The 20,998-nt window shown below is 39.7% G+C and overlaps 1 protein-coding gene across 1 annotated transcript in view; it reads right to left on the bottom strand.

Moving 5' to 3' along the window:
- LOC138981077 (nucleolar protein 14-like) overlaps positions 1-20,418 on the bottom strand; it is a 41,014-nt gene extending 20,596 nt beyond the window's left edge. The window contains exons 1-10 of the mRNA XM_070353904.1: positions 20,132-20,418; positions 19,549-19,683; positions 6,573-6,714; positions 5,947-6,059; positions 5,406-5,498; positions 4,697-4,786; positions 3,886-3,954; positions 3,232-3,314; positions 2,483-2,822; positions 1,806-1,860 (exon numbers count right to left, since the gene is read on the bottom strand). Coding sequence (XP_070210005.1) covers positions 1,806-1,860; positions 2,483-2,822; positions 3,232-3,314; positions 3,886-3,954; positions 4,697-4,786; positions 5,406-5,498; positions 5,947-6,059; positions 6,573-6,714; positions 19,549-19,683; positions 20,132-20,323 — 1,312 coding nt within the window. The 5' untranslated portion in view covers positions 20,324-20,418. The remainder of the gene's footprint in view (positions 1-1,805; positions 1,861-2,482; positions 2,823-3,231; positions 3,315-3,885; positions 3,955-4,696; positions 4,787-5,405; positions 5,499-5,946; positions 6,060-6,572; positions 6,715-19,548; positions 19,684-20,131) is intronic.
- Between the last annotated feature and the right edge of the window lie 580 nt (positions 20,419-20,998).

Here is a 20,998-nt window from a genome sequence, read left to right as displayed (position 1 = left end):
TGCAGGTACATAAAATAGCCATTAGAGAGTACTTGCAGTGCCACTTTTCAGATTAGAGAGTATTTGCAGTGCCACTTTTCAGATTAGAGAGTATTTGCAGTGCCACTTTTCAGATTAGAGAGTATTTGCAGTGCCACTTTTCAGATTAGAGAGTATTTGCAGTGCCACTTTTCAGATTAGAGAGTATTTGTAGTGCCACTTTTCAGATTAGAGAGTATTTGCAGTGCCACTTTTCAGATGAGAGAGTATTTGCAATGCCACTTTTCAGATTAGAGAGTATTTGCAGTGCCACTTTTCAGATTAGAGAGTATTTGCAGTGCCACTTTTCAGATTAGAGAGTATTTGCAGTGCCACTTTTCAGATGAGAGTATTTGCAACGCCACTTTTCAGATTAGAGAGTATTTGCAGTGCCACTTTTCAGATCAGAGAGTATTTGCAGTGCCACTTTTCAGATTAGAGAGTATTTGCAGTGCCACTTTTCAGATTAGAGAGTATTTGCAGTGCCACTTTTCAGATTAGAGAGTATATGCAGTGCCACTTTTCAGATTAGAGAGTATATGCAGTGCCACTTTTCAGATTAGAGAGTATTTGCAGTGCCACTTTTCAGATTAGAGAGTATTTGCAGTGCCACTTTTCAGATTAGAGAGTATTTGCAGTGCCACTTTTCAGATGAGAGAGTATTTGCAACGCCACTTTTCAGATTAGAGAGTATTTGCAGTGCCACTTTTCAGATCAGAGAGTATTTGCAGTGCCACTTTTCAGATTAGAGAGTATTTGCAGTGCCACTTTTCAGATTAGATAGTATTTGCAGTGCCACTTTTCAGATTAGAGAGTATTTGCAGTGCCACTTTTCAGATTAGAGAGTATTTGCAGTGCCACTTTTCAGTCAAGACAATGTTTTGAGACCCATTTCGTGACGACCGCTACTCGGAATAGGAAGCAGAAATAAGTTCCAGGACTCAAAACAGAGAGAAATGCTGCATGCTTCAAATTATTTGTTTAACTTTAAGCGTAGCAACCTTAAGATTGGCTTAGCAGTTCTGCAATTGCTCTGAAAATGTTGCATGCTACGCTGAAAGCAAAGCAGTCGGTAGCTCTGGTTAAATCCCACAGCAGTCTGCCTTTTGTTTTTTTAACACATTTGAATGTTCTAATTCTGACAATTAGCACAGAACAGAACCATCTATATAATAATAATAATAATAATAAATAACTTTTCTATAGCGCGAGTCCCATCAATTGGCTCCAGGCGCTTTACAAATTCATTATAGAATAAACTAGCATACAAAGCATACATTTAACTGAGACATAACACCAAGATCCCAAGCACTAAGCAAAACTTAGCGTACAATGTTAAAAGTACACACACACACACACACGCGCACACACACACAAAGATACCATTGACAAATAGACCATAAAGCACATGCAGGGTAGAGAGTTCCAAAACATATATATAGAGTCCGTACATGCTACAGAACTTTACCATTTTTCTTTAATAATTTTCCAGAGGCCATGAAGTAGGAAATGCATTACATGTACAAGTGTTTGAGTCTATTCTTTTTGTTTCATTAACATGTTGCTTTGCCATTCTATGGGTTCATTTTTAATGCAAATGTACTCACTGTAACCCTTGTTGCATTCCCCATAAACAGTGTGTCTGTAAACACCATTCTTGTTTTAGAAAAAAAACATCAAAACTTGGTACTTGGCAATATACATGTGATTTTGCCAAACTTAGAACAATACTTTGGTTTTCTTCTGTTTAAAGCAAATTCATTTGTGAGAAAGCAAAAAGTCCATACCTTCAAACGTGTAAGGAATCTCCTTTTGAGCATCCTCTACAATTTTCTTTTTTTTCTGAAAAAGATATACACAAATACATCGTTACCAAATTTTAATCACCAGCTTACATGTTTTATTAAGGTACACTCCCATCGTAGTTCCAGTCTTATTCACATGGCTTTTTCTTTGTTTATCAACTAATTTGATTTCTTCTTCTTCTTCTTTCACGGGCTGAAACTCCTACGTTCACTCATGTGTTTGCACAAGTGGGTTTTTACGTCTATGACCGTTTTTACCACGCCATTCAGTTATATAACCTACCAAATTCTGACATGGATTACAGAATTGTTTCTGTGCGCACTTGGTCTTATGATTGCATGTACACACAAAGGGAGATAAGGCACTAGCAGGTCTGCACATAAGTTGAGCAGGGAGATTGGAAAAATCTCCACCCTTAACCTACCAGGTGGCCGGGATTTGAACTCACAACCTTCTGATTAGGAGCCTCATGTCTTATCCACAAGGCCATTTTGATTTCAGGTTTCTAATAATACAGTCACCCCACCTCCCACCCCCCCTTAAGAAACCCCAAATTGAAGACTGCTTCCAACAGACCCGATTTTCTCAAATTCGTTGCAGCCTTAAGGGGGGGGGGGGGGGGAGGGGCACAACTGTGGTACAAGCATACTCAAATTACCTCTGGGTCCACAACGGTTGCCTTCAGAATAGATTTTGGCCCACTTTTCTTTTCCTCCATCTTTTTCTTCAGCAGTTCCTCTACCAGCTTCTCTGCTTCTTCTTCATCCTCATCTTCATCTGATTCCAGGTCATCATCATCATCATCATCATCATCATCATCATCATCATCATCATCATCTTCTTCCTCTCCAGCACTATCTTTGTTATCTTCATTATCACTGTCTTCTGCTTTCCCGTCTTCTTTTTTCTCCTCCTCGTCATCACTAGCATCTGATCCTTTGTCGTGTTGGAAAGAGACTTTGTTCGTTTGAGCAGATGGTGTGTAGCCATAGCTGTGCCTGATGAAACAAAGAAGAAAAGAGTCAGAGATGGGCGCATGCAGGTTGGATGTGGTGGGGGTGAGAGTCAGAGATGGGCGCATGCAGGTTGGATGTGGTGGGGGTGAGAGTCAGAGATGGGCGCATGCATGTTGGATGTGGTAGGGGTGGGAGGGGGAAGAGGTGGAAAATAATAGATTAATGTATCTAAACAATCAACATAATGTGAAGCGTTCTCAACTATTATTTACCTTTTTCTTAGTAGTTTGAGTAAATCTCTGAACAAAACTGATTTTTACATCTCAACACATAATTATCTAGTGAATATTTCAACTGGTCTAAGTAAATCAGTGAAACAATGAATTCAACAATCACTTTACTGTCACAGAATAAACCCAAGTGGTTACTTTCCAGGAAAAAAACTTTGTACCCATCATCTAAGCTGTCAGCAGAAATGTGCGTCGGTGCTTCATGTTCTACAAGCTCTCCCTTCATTCGTCTTTTTCTGTCAGCCTAGAAAAAGGAACAACAACAAAAGAGATGATCAGGTTGGCACTTTCACAACAATAACAAAATGACCAACAAAGTGTGCAAAATATTCACATTAATCTCAGACAAACTGTACTAATTGTTCTTCTCTTCTTGGTCACCTGTGGAAAAGCTTCAACAATATGCAGCTAGATTTTCATTGCTACTCTCAGTAAGGCCCTATGCAGAGTAGGGACAAGATCCACACACAAAAAGAAAAACAACCCCAAAGTAGTGTGCACCATCGAGCTACACACATTTTTGTTGTTGTTGTTGTTGTTGCTTCAACTTATTGCTTGTTGTATCATTCTTGCTCCCACAGACAGTAGACACAGACTGATACACATCCCTTCCTTCGAAATACACACAGATATACCTCAGCACTGTTACAAGACTCTAGCGTGCGTTGCATCATCAAGCCACGCACACTACTTTTCTTTTTAAATTTCGCTTCAACTGAGTGGTTGTGATGGCATTTATTTCCTCCACACAGACTGACACACCTCATCCCCCTCCACACCAACATACTGTTACATTTAATCATCAGATCTTTCACCTCCAATTTCTTAAGTCTTTCAGCTTCTTCTTTCGCCAGCTCCTCTTCTGTCTTCAGTCGATCAGATGGCTGAAAATGTGCAAAACAAAAGAAGAAAATCAGTAGGCCTCAATACAGAATAAAATCACACAAAAGCTCCCGCAAATAAACAAGAAATATGTACTACAGTACTTCAATTACTTGCACAAAACAAAAACGAGATTCACAGAATTCCCATAAAAACAGATGCTTGTTGTTTCTCTCACACACCATAAAAAAAAAGCTTTTTGCTCAAGGAAATCATTTTTCTTCTTCTTCTTCTTCGTTCATGGGCTTAGACTCCCACGTTAGTTCACTCATGTTTTAAGCGAGTGGATTTTTACGTGTATGACCGATTTTACCCCGCCATTCAGGCAGCATACGCCGATTTCGGGGGAGGCATGCTGGGTATTTTCATGTTTCTATAACCCACCGAACTCTGACATGGATTACAGGATCTTTTCCGTGCGCACTTGGTCTTGTGCTTGCGTGTACACACGAAGGGGGTTAAGTCACTAGCAGGTCTGCACATAAGTTGACCTGGGAGATCGGAAAAATCTCCACTCTTAACCCACCAGCGACTGGGATTCGATCTCACGACCTCCCGATTAGGACTGAGGCCGACGTCTTACCACTGCGCCCGTCGGAAATCATTTTAAAAACAATGCCCTTGATGAATGTTCTTTGCCCGCCAGAATTTCTTCTCTTCTTCATCCTTTTCTGTAAATAACACCACTATTTCATCACTGTGTCACTAAATCAAAATGAAGAGCAACAGAAATGAGTGACATACCTTTGCCCTGGCTTCAAAGTGCAAGGAGCGCACTTTAATGTCGTAATCATCAGCTTTAGGTTTTTCCTTTGCTTTCTCCTCAGCAGGTTTCTGGAAAATCAATCACATTCAGTGAATCAAATTTTGCACTGTAAACAAAGTGAAACAGTAAGCATATATTATTATCACAAAAATGCAAAAGTTTATAATCACAAGTGACTGTTTCCTTTTGTCTATAACCAAACATTCCATAAGCTTACCTTTCTTGCTACAGTCTTCTTAATTAATAAATTATTGTATTTCAAATCAGATTTTTCATTTTAGTACCAGCTCATAATGGGTAAGAGGATCAAAGATTTCAACATTAATGCGACTGGCTCCAGCCACCGCACTAAATAAATTTTTTCTATGATTTGTATTTCAGCACTTTGACTTTGTTTGTTCTCAATCAATCAATCAATCAATGAATGAGTCTTATATCGCGCATATTCCGTGGGTACAGTTCTAGGCGCTCTGCAGTGATGCCGTGTGAGATGAAATTTTATACGGCCAGTAGATTGCAGCCATTTCGGCGCATATTTACCTTTCACGGCCTATTATTCCAAGTCACACGGGTATAGGTAGACAATTATTAACTGTGCCCAAGCAATTTTGCCAGGAAAGACCCTTTTGTCAATCGTGGGATCTTTAACGTGCACACCCAATGTAGTGTTCTCTCTCTCTCACCCACCTTGGACACCAGTAGATGGTTAAGTTCCTTGAACTGTGCATCCAACTCTTCTGTCAGTTTAAAGACGCTGTCCTTCTCAGACTGTCGCTCGTACTGGGAAAGACAAACAAAAACAAATGACATCAAACTAGAAACGCCCCTGTCAAAAGTTCCAACCAGCAATGACCATACAGATAAGTGCTACACACTCATGAAAGCCTACGTACTAGCCCCGCTACGCCACACCATAACCCCTCCATCCACTGCTTAAATACTGCAAGAATTGAGCAAGCAGTGAAAACAGAGTTCGTGGGTACATTAGTCTAGGTAAGCACATACAATTTCATTTGAAACGACATCATGAAAACACTACGCATCCATTTACACATTAAAAAAATGCATGACGAAAGAAGTGCGAAAAAACCTTAACAGAAAAAGAAGACTTAAATAATGGTCCATACTAACATAAACTAAATCTCATCCAAATAAAAGAGATAAATCTAACTCTTACTCCATCCTAGACCTCTGAACTGTAAGTAGATGGAGATTCCTACAATCACACCTTCTTTTTTCTTGTCTGAGAGATCAGTTCTGCCATCCTTTCCTTCCAGTTGGACTTTTCTGATTCTGGTTTGCGTGTGAGGAACCCGCCAAAATGTTCTTCTGCAACCTGACCTGTTTTAAAAACAACAACAAAAGTAGAGAAAAGATACCAAATGCGCCCAACCAACCCATACCCTCGCCTCCCCAGGAAAGCAATGCTGATTGCCAAAAAGCAGTTATAAAAAATGTTATTTAAAATTACAGAACAAAGATGATAGGCACCACCCAAAATAACCCTGTGTGATGTGTTCATCATCACACTGAAAAAGATACCAAATGCGCCCAACCCCCCCATACCCTCGCCTCCCCAGGAAAGCAATGCTGATTGCCAAAAAGCAGTTATAAAAAATGTTACTTAAAATTACAGAACAAAGATGATAGGCACCACCCAAAATAACCCTGTGTGATGTGTTCATCATCACACTGAATCAATTTCAAATGTTCACTCTTCTTTCATTACGTAACGTCATTAATTCCACGGGGGTAAATCGGGAGATAGCATGATGATAAGTTCATTCATGTGCACAACTCAGCAACAGATGCAATTTGCACGTTAACTTACCAACCAATTACAAGTTAACTTACCACCTAGTCTACCATCTTCATCGGAATCACTGTCGGCCTCAATGTCATCAAACTTCTCAATTTCTGCTAATGACTGTCCGTAATGGGTTAGCTGTTCTTCCTCTCCATCCTCCGCTTGCCTGCCCTTATGCTGGTGCTGAATCTAAAAACAACAAGAAATTCCTTCGAGGTAGGAAAAACACCCCCGTTGGTCAAAGGGAAATAACCATTCTCACTGCCACCAACTGAGAAGGTTATTTCCCTTTGACCATGAATATTTTTCTCTATAAGTCCTTGTAGAATCTTAATCCACCAATAACTCCCTAACCGTGTGTTTGACTGGTCCCAATTTTTGTAAGGACCGTCTCAGGAATGTATAGAACCTGTTCACCAAGTTTGGCGACGATCGGTCCGTTCATTCTTGAGATCTATATGCGAACACAAACACACAAACAAACAAACAAACACATCGACCGAAACCTATACACACCCCTATACCGGGGGTGTAAAAACATATTTATATATACGTAGAGATGAGAAGGCAAAGAAAACAACAAACGAGCTCTGTTTATCCCAATATATCGGCATAAGCGCCTTCCTCAGGGGTATTTATTAGCTTAATTGAGATACAATATATGTATAGGTTACAACACGAGTGGTTTTTTATATGGCTTGTATTTCAGTCAAGACCCAGCGGATGAATATCATCGGGAGACACGAGCCTCTGGCGAGTGGCTCTCGATTGATATTCCCGCTGGGTCTTGACTGAAATACAAGCCATATAAAAAACCACGAGTGTTGTAATCTGTATATCCCATTCTACCATCAAACACAAAGTGTAGACTACTAGCGGCACTGTTGCGATCTGTGCAGGGTAAAACTGTTGCCAGCGAGACTTAGCCCTTTTGCAACCTTAAACTAAGTGACCGTCGCTGAAAAAATAAAACGAATGAGTGCATCGATAAGTACGCGGTAACACTACTTTCAGACCATTTAAAAGCTTTAAAGTGTAACTAAACAAGCAAAAAGGAAAAACATCGTTCAGCAACCTTTACACTTTGATATGAAGAAGGGCCTCATATACTGTCGAACTGCGAAAAAAAAAAAAAATTCTCTCACTCGGACACTGTTTGACGGACATGTGAAGTGCGCGCCAGGAACGACAATCTTCTTAGTTTACCTGATTAATGCCCTTAATTTTTGGTTCTGGTACTTTCAGTTCCGGCTGTTGTCATCAATCTACCAAAATAAAAGATCAAACGGAGTTTTCGATTTTTATTTCATGGTTCAGAAAAATATTGCTTATTTTCTGAAGTCAACCGTTTTAGCGAATCTTTCTTTGATTCTTAAAAGTCATTTCAGATTTTTGAAAAATAGTTAACGGTTAGTAATTACCAATATATCGTAAACAAACATATCGATAGGTTTTGGTAAGAAGACACAAGTGCGATGAATGTGGTACCAGTATTTTTGTGGTAAGTAAGGATGCATTTCTTTGCTGTAAGCACATTTACAATGCACATTTAATCTGTTTAGCAACATAAACGAAAGCATGGTACAGTGCCGCTTGTTTGTGGTCTATCTTTTCGCGGCAGATGCGTAACAATTAGGGTCTCAGTTGGAAAAAGCTGCTCGGAACCAGAGCAGATTTGGCTTGGGTTCTTTGAGTGTGAATGATCGACGAGAGGCTTGACATTTTTAACGAATCATTACTGTAGCCTACTTGAAACCATCATCTGTTTCTGAATTTGTCATCAGTTATGATTGAGCAGTCTCATAGGAATCGTCCATAAAATGTTAAACCGACAAAGGGCAGACGATTCTGAATCACACAGGCTGCTGTACAAAATCAGATCTAAAACGATATTTGAACTGCGACGTCTGCGTAAATGCCCTGTAACAAAATACCTTGTCCTGGTCATGTGTATACACATCAGCTTCTATTGGGAAGATCTGTATTTTATATTAATCACAAATACAAGATTAGAAATAGTTCTGAAGATCGCCTTTGATTTCAGTTTCAGCGGCAAACTAGCAGATCTGTCCAAACCGGCATCGTTTCATGGTTGAAAACTTGAATAATCCCAAATAGATCTGAGTGGGGGTAAGTTGTATAGTATTTCAATTTTTTACGGCAGTTTTATTTAAAGATAGTGTAGTGGATGTCTCTGGTGAAGACTACAGTTATGTGAATTTTTTGTTGTAATATTAAAATGATTGTTCTTTATTTACACAATTGAATAATTTGTATTTATTTGTTTGCAGATGACGACATACTGAGTGCTCCAAGAACATACGCCTGCTGGCATTTTGTGTCTTTTCTGAAGACGTCGAGGCAAGCAGAAGTCACGGTCCTGGCCACACACACACAATGACATGAACAAGAAATGATATTTTTTCATGGGCATATCCAGTATTAAAACTTTATTACCATGCAAACGCAACGATTAGAATTTAGAGAAGGTCATCGGTCACACACACACACACACACTGGGCGGATCCGGAGGGTTCCGGGGTTTCCGGACCACTTAGGAGCCGGCCTTTGTATTCTAAGTGACGATTTTGGAAAGAAGTTGGCTAATTAGTTTGCTCAGGTTGCGCCAGATCGATCACTTGTCCTTGTTGTGATTCAAATTTTTATTCTTAATATATTTACTTTTTTGGAAGGAGTATTACTATTAGGGGATGTTTCTTGGCTCAGATTGATCCATTTTCCTTGTTTTTATCAACATTTGTCGGACCCCCCCCCCCCGCCAAGGAGGTTGAACGCTCCGCGTCTTCAACTAAACGCTTCGCGTCGTCAAATTGTCCCTAAAAGAAATTTGGAAACTCCCCCTTAAAAATGATGTGATCCGCCCCTGCACACACACAAACACACACAAATAGAGAAGTAATAAATGGATACAGTTTTTCTTTATTTAAATTACAATCAGATGTGGTCGAAGATCAGGCACTGTAAACAAAACCTAGCATGATATACCACTTGTGTGATGTTTCGGTCAATATCTTTATTTTCCTTTCAGAAATACATTGGCGTTTTGAATGTCAAGGGAAGTGATACAAATGCTGCAGCGGCCTATCAAGAACACGAAGGCAAACAAGGTAAATACCTACTTCTGACATTAGTTTACTTATTAACTCTTTCTATACTGGCCATTATCTCCCCAGTCTCTCCCCAGAAACTGGCCATTTGCATGGGTTTGCAAAACAATTCTCAAAAATAAACAAAACAAGATGCAGCCTTCAAACTCATAGGTTTTATTGTGAATATATTGCTAAAACATATGCCAAAGTTTGGTTTCATTGTTGTGAAAAAAAATTAAACAATGATGTCCAGAATTTATGGGTATATTTTACGCAATACGAAAAAGGGGGTATGTATTTTGACTTAGAAGCATTTTTTCTTATGAAGGCTCTGTTTGCAACAAAACTGTTTCTGTTTACTTGTATGAAGATTGTGCTTACACAAAAACATAACAAATACCAACTGATTTTCCATTTGGTGGTCATGTAAGCATTGTGAACATGTCCGAAAAATCTGATCACACACCATGTGGTCGACATGCAGACCTGAACGGCCAGTGTATGGTGGCAGAGTTGGAAAATAGGAAAAGTCTTGATGCCAATCCTTCATCAAAAACCGAAGAAAATCGTCATTGTAATAAGTTTGCTTTATTCTAAATCAAACGACTAGGATAGATGACAGACACAACGACAAACACATTCAATTCTATGTAAAACATACACAATGCTCACGTTAACAAGCTGGCCATAACAATGTGCCCATCGTGCATGAAGTGTGGCTTTGGTCGGATCAGTAGCCGTGCTTTGTCTGCGATACTAAACATGAAATTTTGTTAAAGCGACGATTTAGCAATGTTGTTGTTGCTGCTGCTGCTGTCTGTTCTTGTCACGACATCTCGTTTTTTCCCTCCTGATTCTGAGAAGAAGCTGTTTAATTGTGATATCAGGCCTAGGAACCCCTGATTTTCACTTGGAGCATTCTCAAAGAAACTTAGCGTATGTTAAGAAAAATGAGTGTACTCCACACTTTGTCTTTTGTTGTTCGTTGTCGTTGCATGTCTACCGTTCCACAGCCACCTACTATAGCTGATGGGGTCTATGTCGACCAAAAGAATGGGATTCACTGTAGGTCGAGTTCCTGTAGGTGGATTCTCTGTATACCTAAGACTTTAAAATTGGCAATCTTGTATACAGGGAATACCACAGCGTTTTGCTAATATCAATGAAAGTTACGTGATGTTTTTCGATCTTTTTTTGATATTTCTTAGAAATTCGAGTATGGTTTGCAAGTTTTATTGAAAAACTGCACCCTGTGGGATTCCCTGTATACTAGATTGCCAATTTTAAAGTCTTAGGTATACAGGGAATCCACCTACAGGAACTCGACCTACAGAGAATCCCACTCTTTTGGTCGACATAGACCCCATCAACCCTACTATAAGTGCAAGTGTTAAATGACGTATTTCCACAAACGACTGCTTGCAGAGAATCATGTGATGCCAATGACAGGTAAGGACATGTGGTAATACATACTACGTTTTGGAACCAGGGGAAAAGCAGCACAAATTATTTATCAACCAAATTGATTGACTTGTGCACCATGACAAAAGTTTTCTTTGATCCATAAAAGGTCTTTTGCCAGAAAAATTGCTCTGAACATCAAGTACCCTGCAAGTTGTCACACATTTACATTATTGAAATAAAAAGAAAACACACCAGTAACCAGGTTAGGTACGTTAATATCTATAATCAATATCTCGGCACGTTACTGCCTTCTTCGGGATGGTAAGCTGAACATTATTGAACAAAATAATCGGTTTAGATTGTATACTTTGATTCCTGAACGAAGAAGCAGAGGTACTGCATACAACTAGGACTGTAATATCAGCTTTTGCCTGAAACACACACACATACACTTATAAAATTAATGCAATGTCATTGTATGAAGCCAGAACATTCACTAACTTACATAGTTGGTCACACAATTACCCATCACTGAACAATAAATCGAAGTCGGGTGGATTCAATGACTAAAGCAGTAAAGGCTTTGAAAAAACCCTCATCACAAAACATCCCCCCCCCCCCAAAAAAATTTTTAAAAAATAAAAAAATAAATAAATGAAATAAAACAGGTTGTGTATATTATAGCGCAGTAAACACCATGCAGGTACAAGCAAAGATTTGACAATGATTATCCTTGTTTTATATAGCACACATTTTCTAGTTTTAATCTCTCTCTCTCTCTCTCTCTCTCTCTCTCTCTCTCTCTCTCTCTCTCTCTCTCTCTCTCTCTCTCTCTCTCTCTCTCTCTCTCTCTCTCTCTCTCTCTCTCTCTCTCTCTCTCTCTCTCTCTCTCTCTCTCTCTCTCTCTCTCTCTCTCTCTCTCTCTCTCTCTCTCTCTCTCTCTCTCTCTCTCTCTCTCTCTCTCTCTCTCTCTCTCTCTCTCTCTCTCAGGAAAGTAATTTATTGACCTGTGGGTTATTTGCGTTTGTATACACATTGGTGATTCGTAAACTATGTTGAAAGAGATTGTCAAACAATATTATATGGGGTGTCTTAAAATAAATGTATATCAACAAAATCTGTCATTATTATCAGGCACACGGTTTTAACAAAGCTATGTCACGGAATGCAACATAAGTGGCTTAAAAAGTCGTGTTTTTGTGTGTGCAGGATATTCGCTAGGACAGGACCTCAAGCTGAACCAGCACAACAGCGATGCATTCTTCCATGGCTTCCACAAAAGTCTGTCACCTATAGCGAGCATTGCATACAGATAGTCCAAAGAGGGTTAGGGTTACCCTGACCCTCCTTTTTAAAAATTCTTTAGACCAATTATCCCTCTGTTCCCATGTTAAACATGGAATAATTCTGGACAAATGCGAGGACGTTAGCTTTTTTTTATTGACTCACATGCGAAGCAAAAGTGAGTCTATGTACTCACCCGAGTCGTCCGTCTGTCCGTCCGTCCGTCCGGAAAACTTTAACGTTGGATATTTCTTGGACACTATTCAGTCTATCAGTACCAAATTTGGCAAGATGGTGTATGATGACAAGGCCCCAAAAAACATACATAGCATCTTGACCTTGCTTCAAGGTCAAGGTCGCAGGGGCCATAAATGTTGCCTAAAAAAACAGCTATTTTTTACATTTTTCCCATTTTCTCTGAAGTTTTTGAGATTCAATACCTCACCTATATATGATATATAGGGCAAAGTAAGCCCCATCTTTTGATACCAGTTTGGTTTACCTTGCTTCAAGGTCAAGGTCACAGGAGCTCTTCAAAGTTGGATTGTATACATATTTTGAAGTGACCTTGACCCTGAACTATGGAAGATAACTGTTTCAAACTTAAAAATTATGTGGGGCACATGTTATGCTTTCATCATGAGACACATTTGGTCACATATGATCAAGGTCAAGGTCACTTTGACCCTTATGAAATGTGACCAAAATAAGGTAGTGAACCACTAAAAGTGACCATATCTCATGGTAGAAAGAGCCAATAAGCACCATTGTACTTCCTATGTCTTGAATTAACAGCTTTGTGTTGCATGACCTTGGATGACCTTGACCTTGGGTCAAGGTCACATGTATTTTGGTAGGAAAAATGTGTAAAGCCGTTCTTAGTGTATGATGTCATTGCTAGGTTTAGTTATTTGACCTTGACTCTGAAGGTCAAGGTCGTGTCAAGGTCAAGCATGTGAGTCGTATGGGCTTTGCCCTTCTTGTTTTTTTGTTTTTTTTATCATTTTACTTATCATTAAAACTTGTTTAGATTTCGATTCGTAAACCATTTACAGTAATCCTTTGTTTTTTAACTTTGTTCATCTTACCACAGTCACTTCATTGTTTAGATTTATCATTAAATTTGTTACCATTATGCAGGAAAAATGTAGAATAAAACCAGGAGAGCTTTCGGTAGAAGATATTTCCTGTGTCAAAAGTTAATGCTTATTCTGATTGATGGGTGCTCCAAACTAATTTATTTTGACTGCCTTATTCGAATTCATTTCCAAGACAGGGCTGAGAAGTGGAGAAGCTTAGGAGAATATCGTAAAAATTGTCTGGGTGTTTATGCAAAACTTTCGAATATGTCAGATTTTACTTTAGAGATTTTAAATACTGTTAACTGACAGAAATGCTATAACTTCTACACCAATTGACTGGATAACTTCATATTCAGCATACTTAAACTTGATTTTATGCATGTGCAGTTCACAAAGTGGCAAATTTGTAGGTTAAATTATCTAACTTTTGCATCACCAATGACACCAACGCTTTCGTGTCTGAGGATTGCCCTGAACCTAGCTGTAACTGCATGCTTTCTTCAGGTCATCGATAGCCTGGGGGTTGAAGGGGATGTTTTTACATACTCAGACATTCAAAATAATCAAAAAGGTAAAAGCCTGAAGGGTTTAAATTAGGTAAAAATGGCTACCGCTCAATGTCAAAACTCGTTCTGTTTAGTCGACCCCCGAATTTGGAGAAAAAAATTAAAATTGCACAAAAGTCAGACCATTCAATTTACAAAATTGCCACTTACTGGAAAGGCAGAACATAAACTGAAGTTAATGAATACCATATATAAAATAATTGGTTCAACAGATGCAGAAGTAATTTGCATGGTTGTGGGTGTCCTTTTTAGGGGGGTCAACCCTGTAGAAGAGACGATTTTCTTTAATTATCAATCCGTAATATATTGTTTGTTATGCATACAAGATTAACATTGACAAATACTTCAAGACTCCTCATTGATCTTAAGAAATGTTGTGGTTTTTTTTGTTACTGACTGATTCACTTTCTATTCACTTTACTCTACATAAGTCACGACAAGAAAAGCAAGGGAGGTAATTTCTTCGGAAGAGGTAATTCTCTCCCCTCCGAACGATTGTTGTAGTTTGTTTGATTTTGTTCCCTTCTAATAAGTATTATTTAAAATAGATCTTTACATCTTGATGTGAAAGGCGCAGTACCCCCCTCCCCCCAGGATGTTAAATTCTAGGTTGTGTCCATGTAAAATCCTGATCCTAGTCAAGATCCGAGTTGGTTTTTCATGCAACTGTGCCTCTTTATGCCACTCAATTAGACATACTTTGCAATCCATAATTGCACGAAACTAAGTACAGGAAATACGTTGTTGTCGTGTTTTTAATATTACATAATGAAATAAAAAATGTCACAACTGGTTTCTTGTTGGGCTTTCTCTCTCTGTCTGAATCTCATAATTACTTCCTTCTGAGGCCTGAAATGTGTTGCAGGCATTGTTCAGCTTACATTTATTGTTACAATTTTTGTGGATATGTTATTAAGTGTGTCTGTGTTTCTATCATTCGTTATCAGTGTGGTTAAAAAAAAAAGCACACGTCAAAGTAATTTACCCTTCATCATTATCAAAACATGCAGATACAGGTAATAAATATTTGTGATACTTTAAACAAATACAATGTTTGTTTGTTGCGTTTTTTCTTTTTTTCAGAGCAAACACACATCGTATTTGTTCAAACGTGTATATTCTGCACTTTCTAATACCCTGCATGGATCTCCAAATCAAGAATAATGAAAAGTCGTCTAATAGCCCTGCAGCACTCACACGAACATGATAGAAGCTTGCATGCATGCACCCAGGCTCGCTGTCTTCGGCTAAAAGAGCTTACCGTTGGATCTTCGCTCAGACAAATGTAGCTGCCTTGTCCACCTGCTCCTGTCGCATAGATCTGCAATGTGCAACATCATCTTTGATTAATAAGTCTGAGGCACAGACAAACACACACGCGCGCACATTTGCGAGAGAATGCACGTCAGTCTATTCAATCAAACAGTATAAAACCATACCAAAGACGTGGTGGTGGAAACTGGACATTCGCCGTATAACAAAATCAAGAGATTCATTTGTGTGTGTATGTTTAATCAAAAGTTCATCTTGCGCACATTCAGTCTGTATTGTAACAGGACCCATCCCGTAAAAACTTCGAACAGATCTATTAAATTCTGAAATCCTTGACAAGTTTTTTTTCCAATCATCTGTATCTGACCGAAGTAAAAAAATAAAAAAATCAGCCAGTACACGCATCTACCCCCTTACACGACAATACATATGTGGCGAAAAAAGGAATCGAGAGGGGGGGAACAAGGAATAAATTAGATCCAGAAATAATTCCACTTCATCATTCCAAAATTCAAGTGTGAAGTGATCAGATACTGTGGTAAAGATACGTGCTTAGTATCACAACTAAAAATACAAGCCCTAGGGTTTTAAATCAAGGAAACAATTAAAGTTAAGGAAAGATCAACAGAAATGTCGAGAACATGTAAAATATTGTACTTACAATCCGTTTCAGCATGCTCTTCGAATAATAATCTCCCAGTCAGCCTCGTGCTTACGACTTCGACAGGATGTTGCCTCTCACGCTGAGCCAGTACATTTGAAGTGAATTCAAAGGCCAGAGATGCAGTACAAGCACATTAGTTAGATCCAATTCATTTACATTGCTACCTTGCCCAATTTATTCCAGCGTCTGTTGGTAACATCACACATGTGGCAAGCAGTGCTTGTTGCCGACTCTGCTGGGACAGGCAGCAGACGATTTTATTTAGGAACCAAATTCTGATTGGTTAAAACATAAAACCGGAACTCAAAGTACCACTTGTTCTTTGGAAGTATCAAATCAAGAACAGATAAGCAGGTAAATCTGAAATGGGTTCAACACTTTTAAAAAATCGTAGTAAATCAGAAAACACAGTAAACGTTGGAAAAATCGTCCAGTATTGCTTCTACAGGTCTATACTTGGACAAAACATAAAGCAATTCAGTAAAGCTGACACTTCAAAATGTCTGTTTAGTTACACTTTAAGTAAAGGTTCATAAGTTGCAAGAAAGTAATGAAGTCGAATAGAAATTAATTTAGTTGAAGCGCACAATTCTTTTGTTTTGCGTTTCAGGTCGGCAGAACGGGCGAAACGGGTTTGGGACCCATTTGGCTTACTCGATTCAGAATCGATTCCACGTTGTTTTTCTCGAACGTGTGTAATTAGGCTTATTGACAGAGAAGCAAATTTTAGGGAACAAATATGTAGGTTTAGATTTAACCATTTGCTCCCTATTTGAAATGTATCTACGTGATAAACTGTTTTGCGAGTGTGTTTGCATGGATGAACTTAAACTGGTATGGTGTGAGGAAAACGCGACCGACACGTCTGTCACCGCCGATTGATTGCATTTTGAAGGAATATGACTGGATTACGGAAAAATATGTGGACTTACTGCAGAGCCAGGCAAAAGAGTAGACTTGCTCGCAAAACACGTGAAACAGCCGATGTTTGATAGCTGAAGGCGCACACCAAAACACACTACCGACAGATTCTCAAAAGTCGTCTGCTAACGATGCAAGGGGAGGGTACTCGTGTTTTTGTTTTGGTTCGCTAGCATCTGGTTATCTTGTAAGTTGAATGTTCGTTTTTTTCGACCTGCATTGCTTTCATAATGAAAGAAACTTTTGCTTATTGCATCTCATACATCAGATCAGTTCTGAGGTTCATTTTTGCGTGCAACTGATATGGTTTTCTGAGCCGTGCAATACGATTTTAGAACTTCATACAAATGTGTCACATTGTTCGGCGCGAGGTCAAAGGTCGGGAGGAAAGTAGTCCTTTGCCCAAATCGGAATCTGCACTATCATATATTTTTTGGAGTCCATGATGTATTTATTGAGCTATAAAAATACAACATATATACCCATACTGAAGTAACAGAGACAAAGAAGGGAGGTCATGGGATATATATATATATACAGCAGTCCCTCTCATGAACGGACACCCTTGGGCCATAGCAAAACTGTCCGTACATTGCAGGTGTCCGGTCACGGGAGGGGTGACCACACCACCCCCTCCCCCATACACTCACACAGAGACACACAAACAACAGGATTGAGTCTATGCCAATCACTTCTTGTGGCTACTAAACAATAACAATAAACTCCTAATACTTCTTTAAACGTTCTGTAAAAATGATTTGTATGAAAAGTGTTGAAAAGAAGAGATAAAATAAATCCTCAAGGCAGTGAACACACTCACCATGCACTGACATACTTCTTCCTCTTCTTCTTCTTCGTTCATGGACTTAGACTCCCACGTACACTCGTGTTTTTGCACGAGTGGAATTTTACGTGTATGACCGTTTTTACCCCGCCATTTAGGCAGCCATACGCCGCTTTCGGAGGAAGCATGCTGGGTATTTTCGTGTTTCTATAACCCACCGAACTCTGACATGGATTACAGGATCTTTTCCGTGCGCACTTGGTCTTGTGCTTGCGTGTACACACGAAGGGGGATAAGCCACTAGCAGATCTGCACATAAGTTGACCTGGGAGATCGGAAAAATCTCCACACTTAACCCACCAGGCGACAGCGGCCGGGATTCGAACCCTCGACCTTCCGATTAAGAGGCCGACGTCTTACCACCCCGCCACAGCGCCCGTCTGCACTGACATACGAAAGCGGCCACACAAACACAGCACAGAGGAGTGTGTGCAGATGCTTTGCAAGAATAAGCTTGAAAACCAGTTTGAATAAATAGCAGCAGATAGAGCTGCATGTCATAATCATGTAATTTATTTTCTTCTTGTCTGGCTTTATTGACTGCATGCCGATCATGTGGCATGGCAGTGACTTTTCACTCTTCAGTCGAAATACACTGTACATAACACAGCTCCCACTCTCCCTCACTAATGCCTACCCCAAGCCGTGACAACTGATGCTTGGAAATTGTGTGGAAGAGTACACCTCTCTATTTCTCTCCAATGCTCTTCCTGCTGACATGCAGTGACACCGGACACCCCACAGAGTTTAGCCAGCTACCCCTCCACCCCCCTCCCTCCCTCTCTCTCACTCCCTCCAGCCATGTACTGTTTGGGGCTGTGGCCAGAGAGGCCAGCTGCACTGTTCACTCAGAGCAAAACCAGTTGACTGTGTCGTAACTTTTGACAAAGCAAGACAACTGAAGGGTTCACAGATTAGGCAACCGACTCACTGGTCAAGGCTGAGGAGAAACAAGAGTATCTTGTCAATGAAAGAGGTTACACACAGACACACGATGTTGAGAACTGTGGCCGGTTTTTCACTCCTTTTCGCTCAGGACCTTCATCAACTGTGGTTTCTGTTGTTTACGTCCAACAGACAAGAATAAAGAGCACAGTGCAGTTTCATGTTGGCATCTTAGCATGTACTCCACTCCTGCATCTTCGCATGTACTCCTCTCCTGACCAAAACTACCCCCTCCTGATGGGTACACGTGCACTCAAGTTATCAGTGACTGTCATCACGCCATTGCGGCTGTGATCTTTGTACCAAGAGCCGGACTGCTCTGTTATCGATTTTGTTGTGGTGAAAATTTGATGATGGTCTGTCCGTACATTGGAGGTATGACCTGCTGTTGGGACCGAAAATGAGTGTCCGCGTCCACGTTTTGCAGGTGTCCGTTTAAGGGGGGGCAAATATAGAAGGAAAACACTCCGTGCCGAGCAAATGTGTCCGTACATGTCAGGTGTCCGCTCACGCCGGTGGCCGTACATTGCAGGGACTGCTGTATACCTTTACTCTTAACAAATAAAAGTCACTCCCAAATGCAGAGTATCATCCAAATCAAGTTTTCAGGATGACTAATTAGTAAATAGAGCAATATGAATACTTTGTAAGACAACCCAGCTTACAACCTTCATAAAATGTGTGTCTTTTGAATTTGACTCTTCAACAGCATTCATAAACTCAAAGAGGCAGCACAGCATAACTAGATCTATTACTCATGGTACTAGCTGTTTTAAACAAAGATTGTTTTAACAAGCATGTGCTGCACATGCACACATCACTGATTAGTTTGCAAACGATGCTAACAAAAGGAAAAAACATATTCGCCATAAAAAAAATACAACCACACATGTCACACAAAAAACACAGAAGAGCTATCACAGCATGCTACCTTTCTTTCCAAGGCAAATCTCTGCATGGCTTTTTCTTCTTGAGAAAGACTTGAGATCTTTTCTCCCAGTCGCTGGTCTTTGAACACATTGCTCTTTTTGGCTTGTTTCAACTCCACCAGTAACGTCTTGGTACGCTGCAAAACAAATTTTCATTTTCAACTATATTTTGTTCCAAATCTAGATGTAGGCCCATATCTCTACAGTTCATGTGCAATCAATGAATCAAAACAGTCACACATTGCAGATGAACATAGTTTATAAAACAAACGTTCCATGAATAAACAAAACTCCAAATGTTAACGGAATCAATTCATGCTCCCACAACTGTGTTTAAAACAAACAAAAAACAAAAATCACGCTCATAATAATTATTGGCACTTAACATACAGACAGTCAAGCAGATCTGTAATGCATAAGGACAGAGATTAATAGTAATACTAGTTACTAATACTACTATGTCTAATTTAATACTAGGCACAAGCCTCGTCTGACATGTCCTTTACAGACATTGAGACAGACACACGATCTTGTTTCTCGGATCAAGCCCCATACCTACAAATATATCCATGCAATGAGTCAAACCTTTTTGTTGGCTTTGGTTCTTGATTGTCCTGGGTTGCCAACTTGTCCTCGAATATTTTGAGTCCTTCCCAACACATCGTGTTTCTGTTTGTTGATCCGTAGTTCAAACGGATTCAACCTCTTTTCTTTCGCCGATTTCGAGGTCCGTACTTTATCTGCCATGTTCTTTCTGTTCTTCTTTGTTTTCGCCATGTTGTGTTGTTTGTGGTGCGTGATTTAGCTCTTACAAAAGAAGCAGACACTAGCGAGCCTTCGGATAGATGATCTACACATGTGGCTAATGAAACCGGAAGTTTACACAATTACTTCCCTTGAATCAAAATTGTCAATTTACCGGAATGCTTTCTCTGCTAAAAGGGAATTTTGCAAAAACAACACAAAACTATAAGTATTCGATCTATTTGGTCTTTGCACTAGACACTGGCATCCCAACCTCTCACAAGAAAATGTAACTCGAGTGGTCTCTGGCATTTTCATTCAGGATAGCTGCTGTATGAATATAATAATAATAATTCTCTTTATTTATATAGCGCCTTATCCGAAGTTCAAAGCGCTTTTATGCCGTGTGAGATGGAATTTTTTACACAATATATCACGCATTCACATCGACCAGCAAACCTCAAGCCTGTTAGGCGAATGTTCTCCTTTCGCGGCCTTTATTCCAAGTCACACGGGTATTTGATGGACATTTTTATCTATACCTATACAATTTTGCCAGGAAAGACCCTTTTGTCAATCGTGGGATCTTTAACGTGCACACCCCAATATAGTGTACACGAAGGGACCTCGGTTTTTCGTCTCATCCGAAAGACTAGCACTTGAACCCACCATCTAGGTTAGGAAAGGGGGGAGAAAATAGCGGCCCGA

Source organism: Littorina saxatilis, linkage group LG12, assembly GCF_037325665.1.
Source record: "Littorina saxatilis isolate snail1 linkage group LG12, US_GU_Lsax_2.0, whole genome shotgun sequence".
NCBI classification, from domain to species: domain Eukaryota; kingdom Metazoa; phylum Mollusca; class Gastropoda; order Littorinimorpha; family Littorinidae; genus Littorina; species Littorina saxatilis.
The sequence above is the reverse complement of the archived record's forward strand: the minus strand, read 5'-3'. Positions and strand labels throughout refer to the sequence as shown.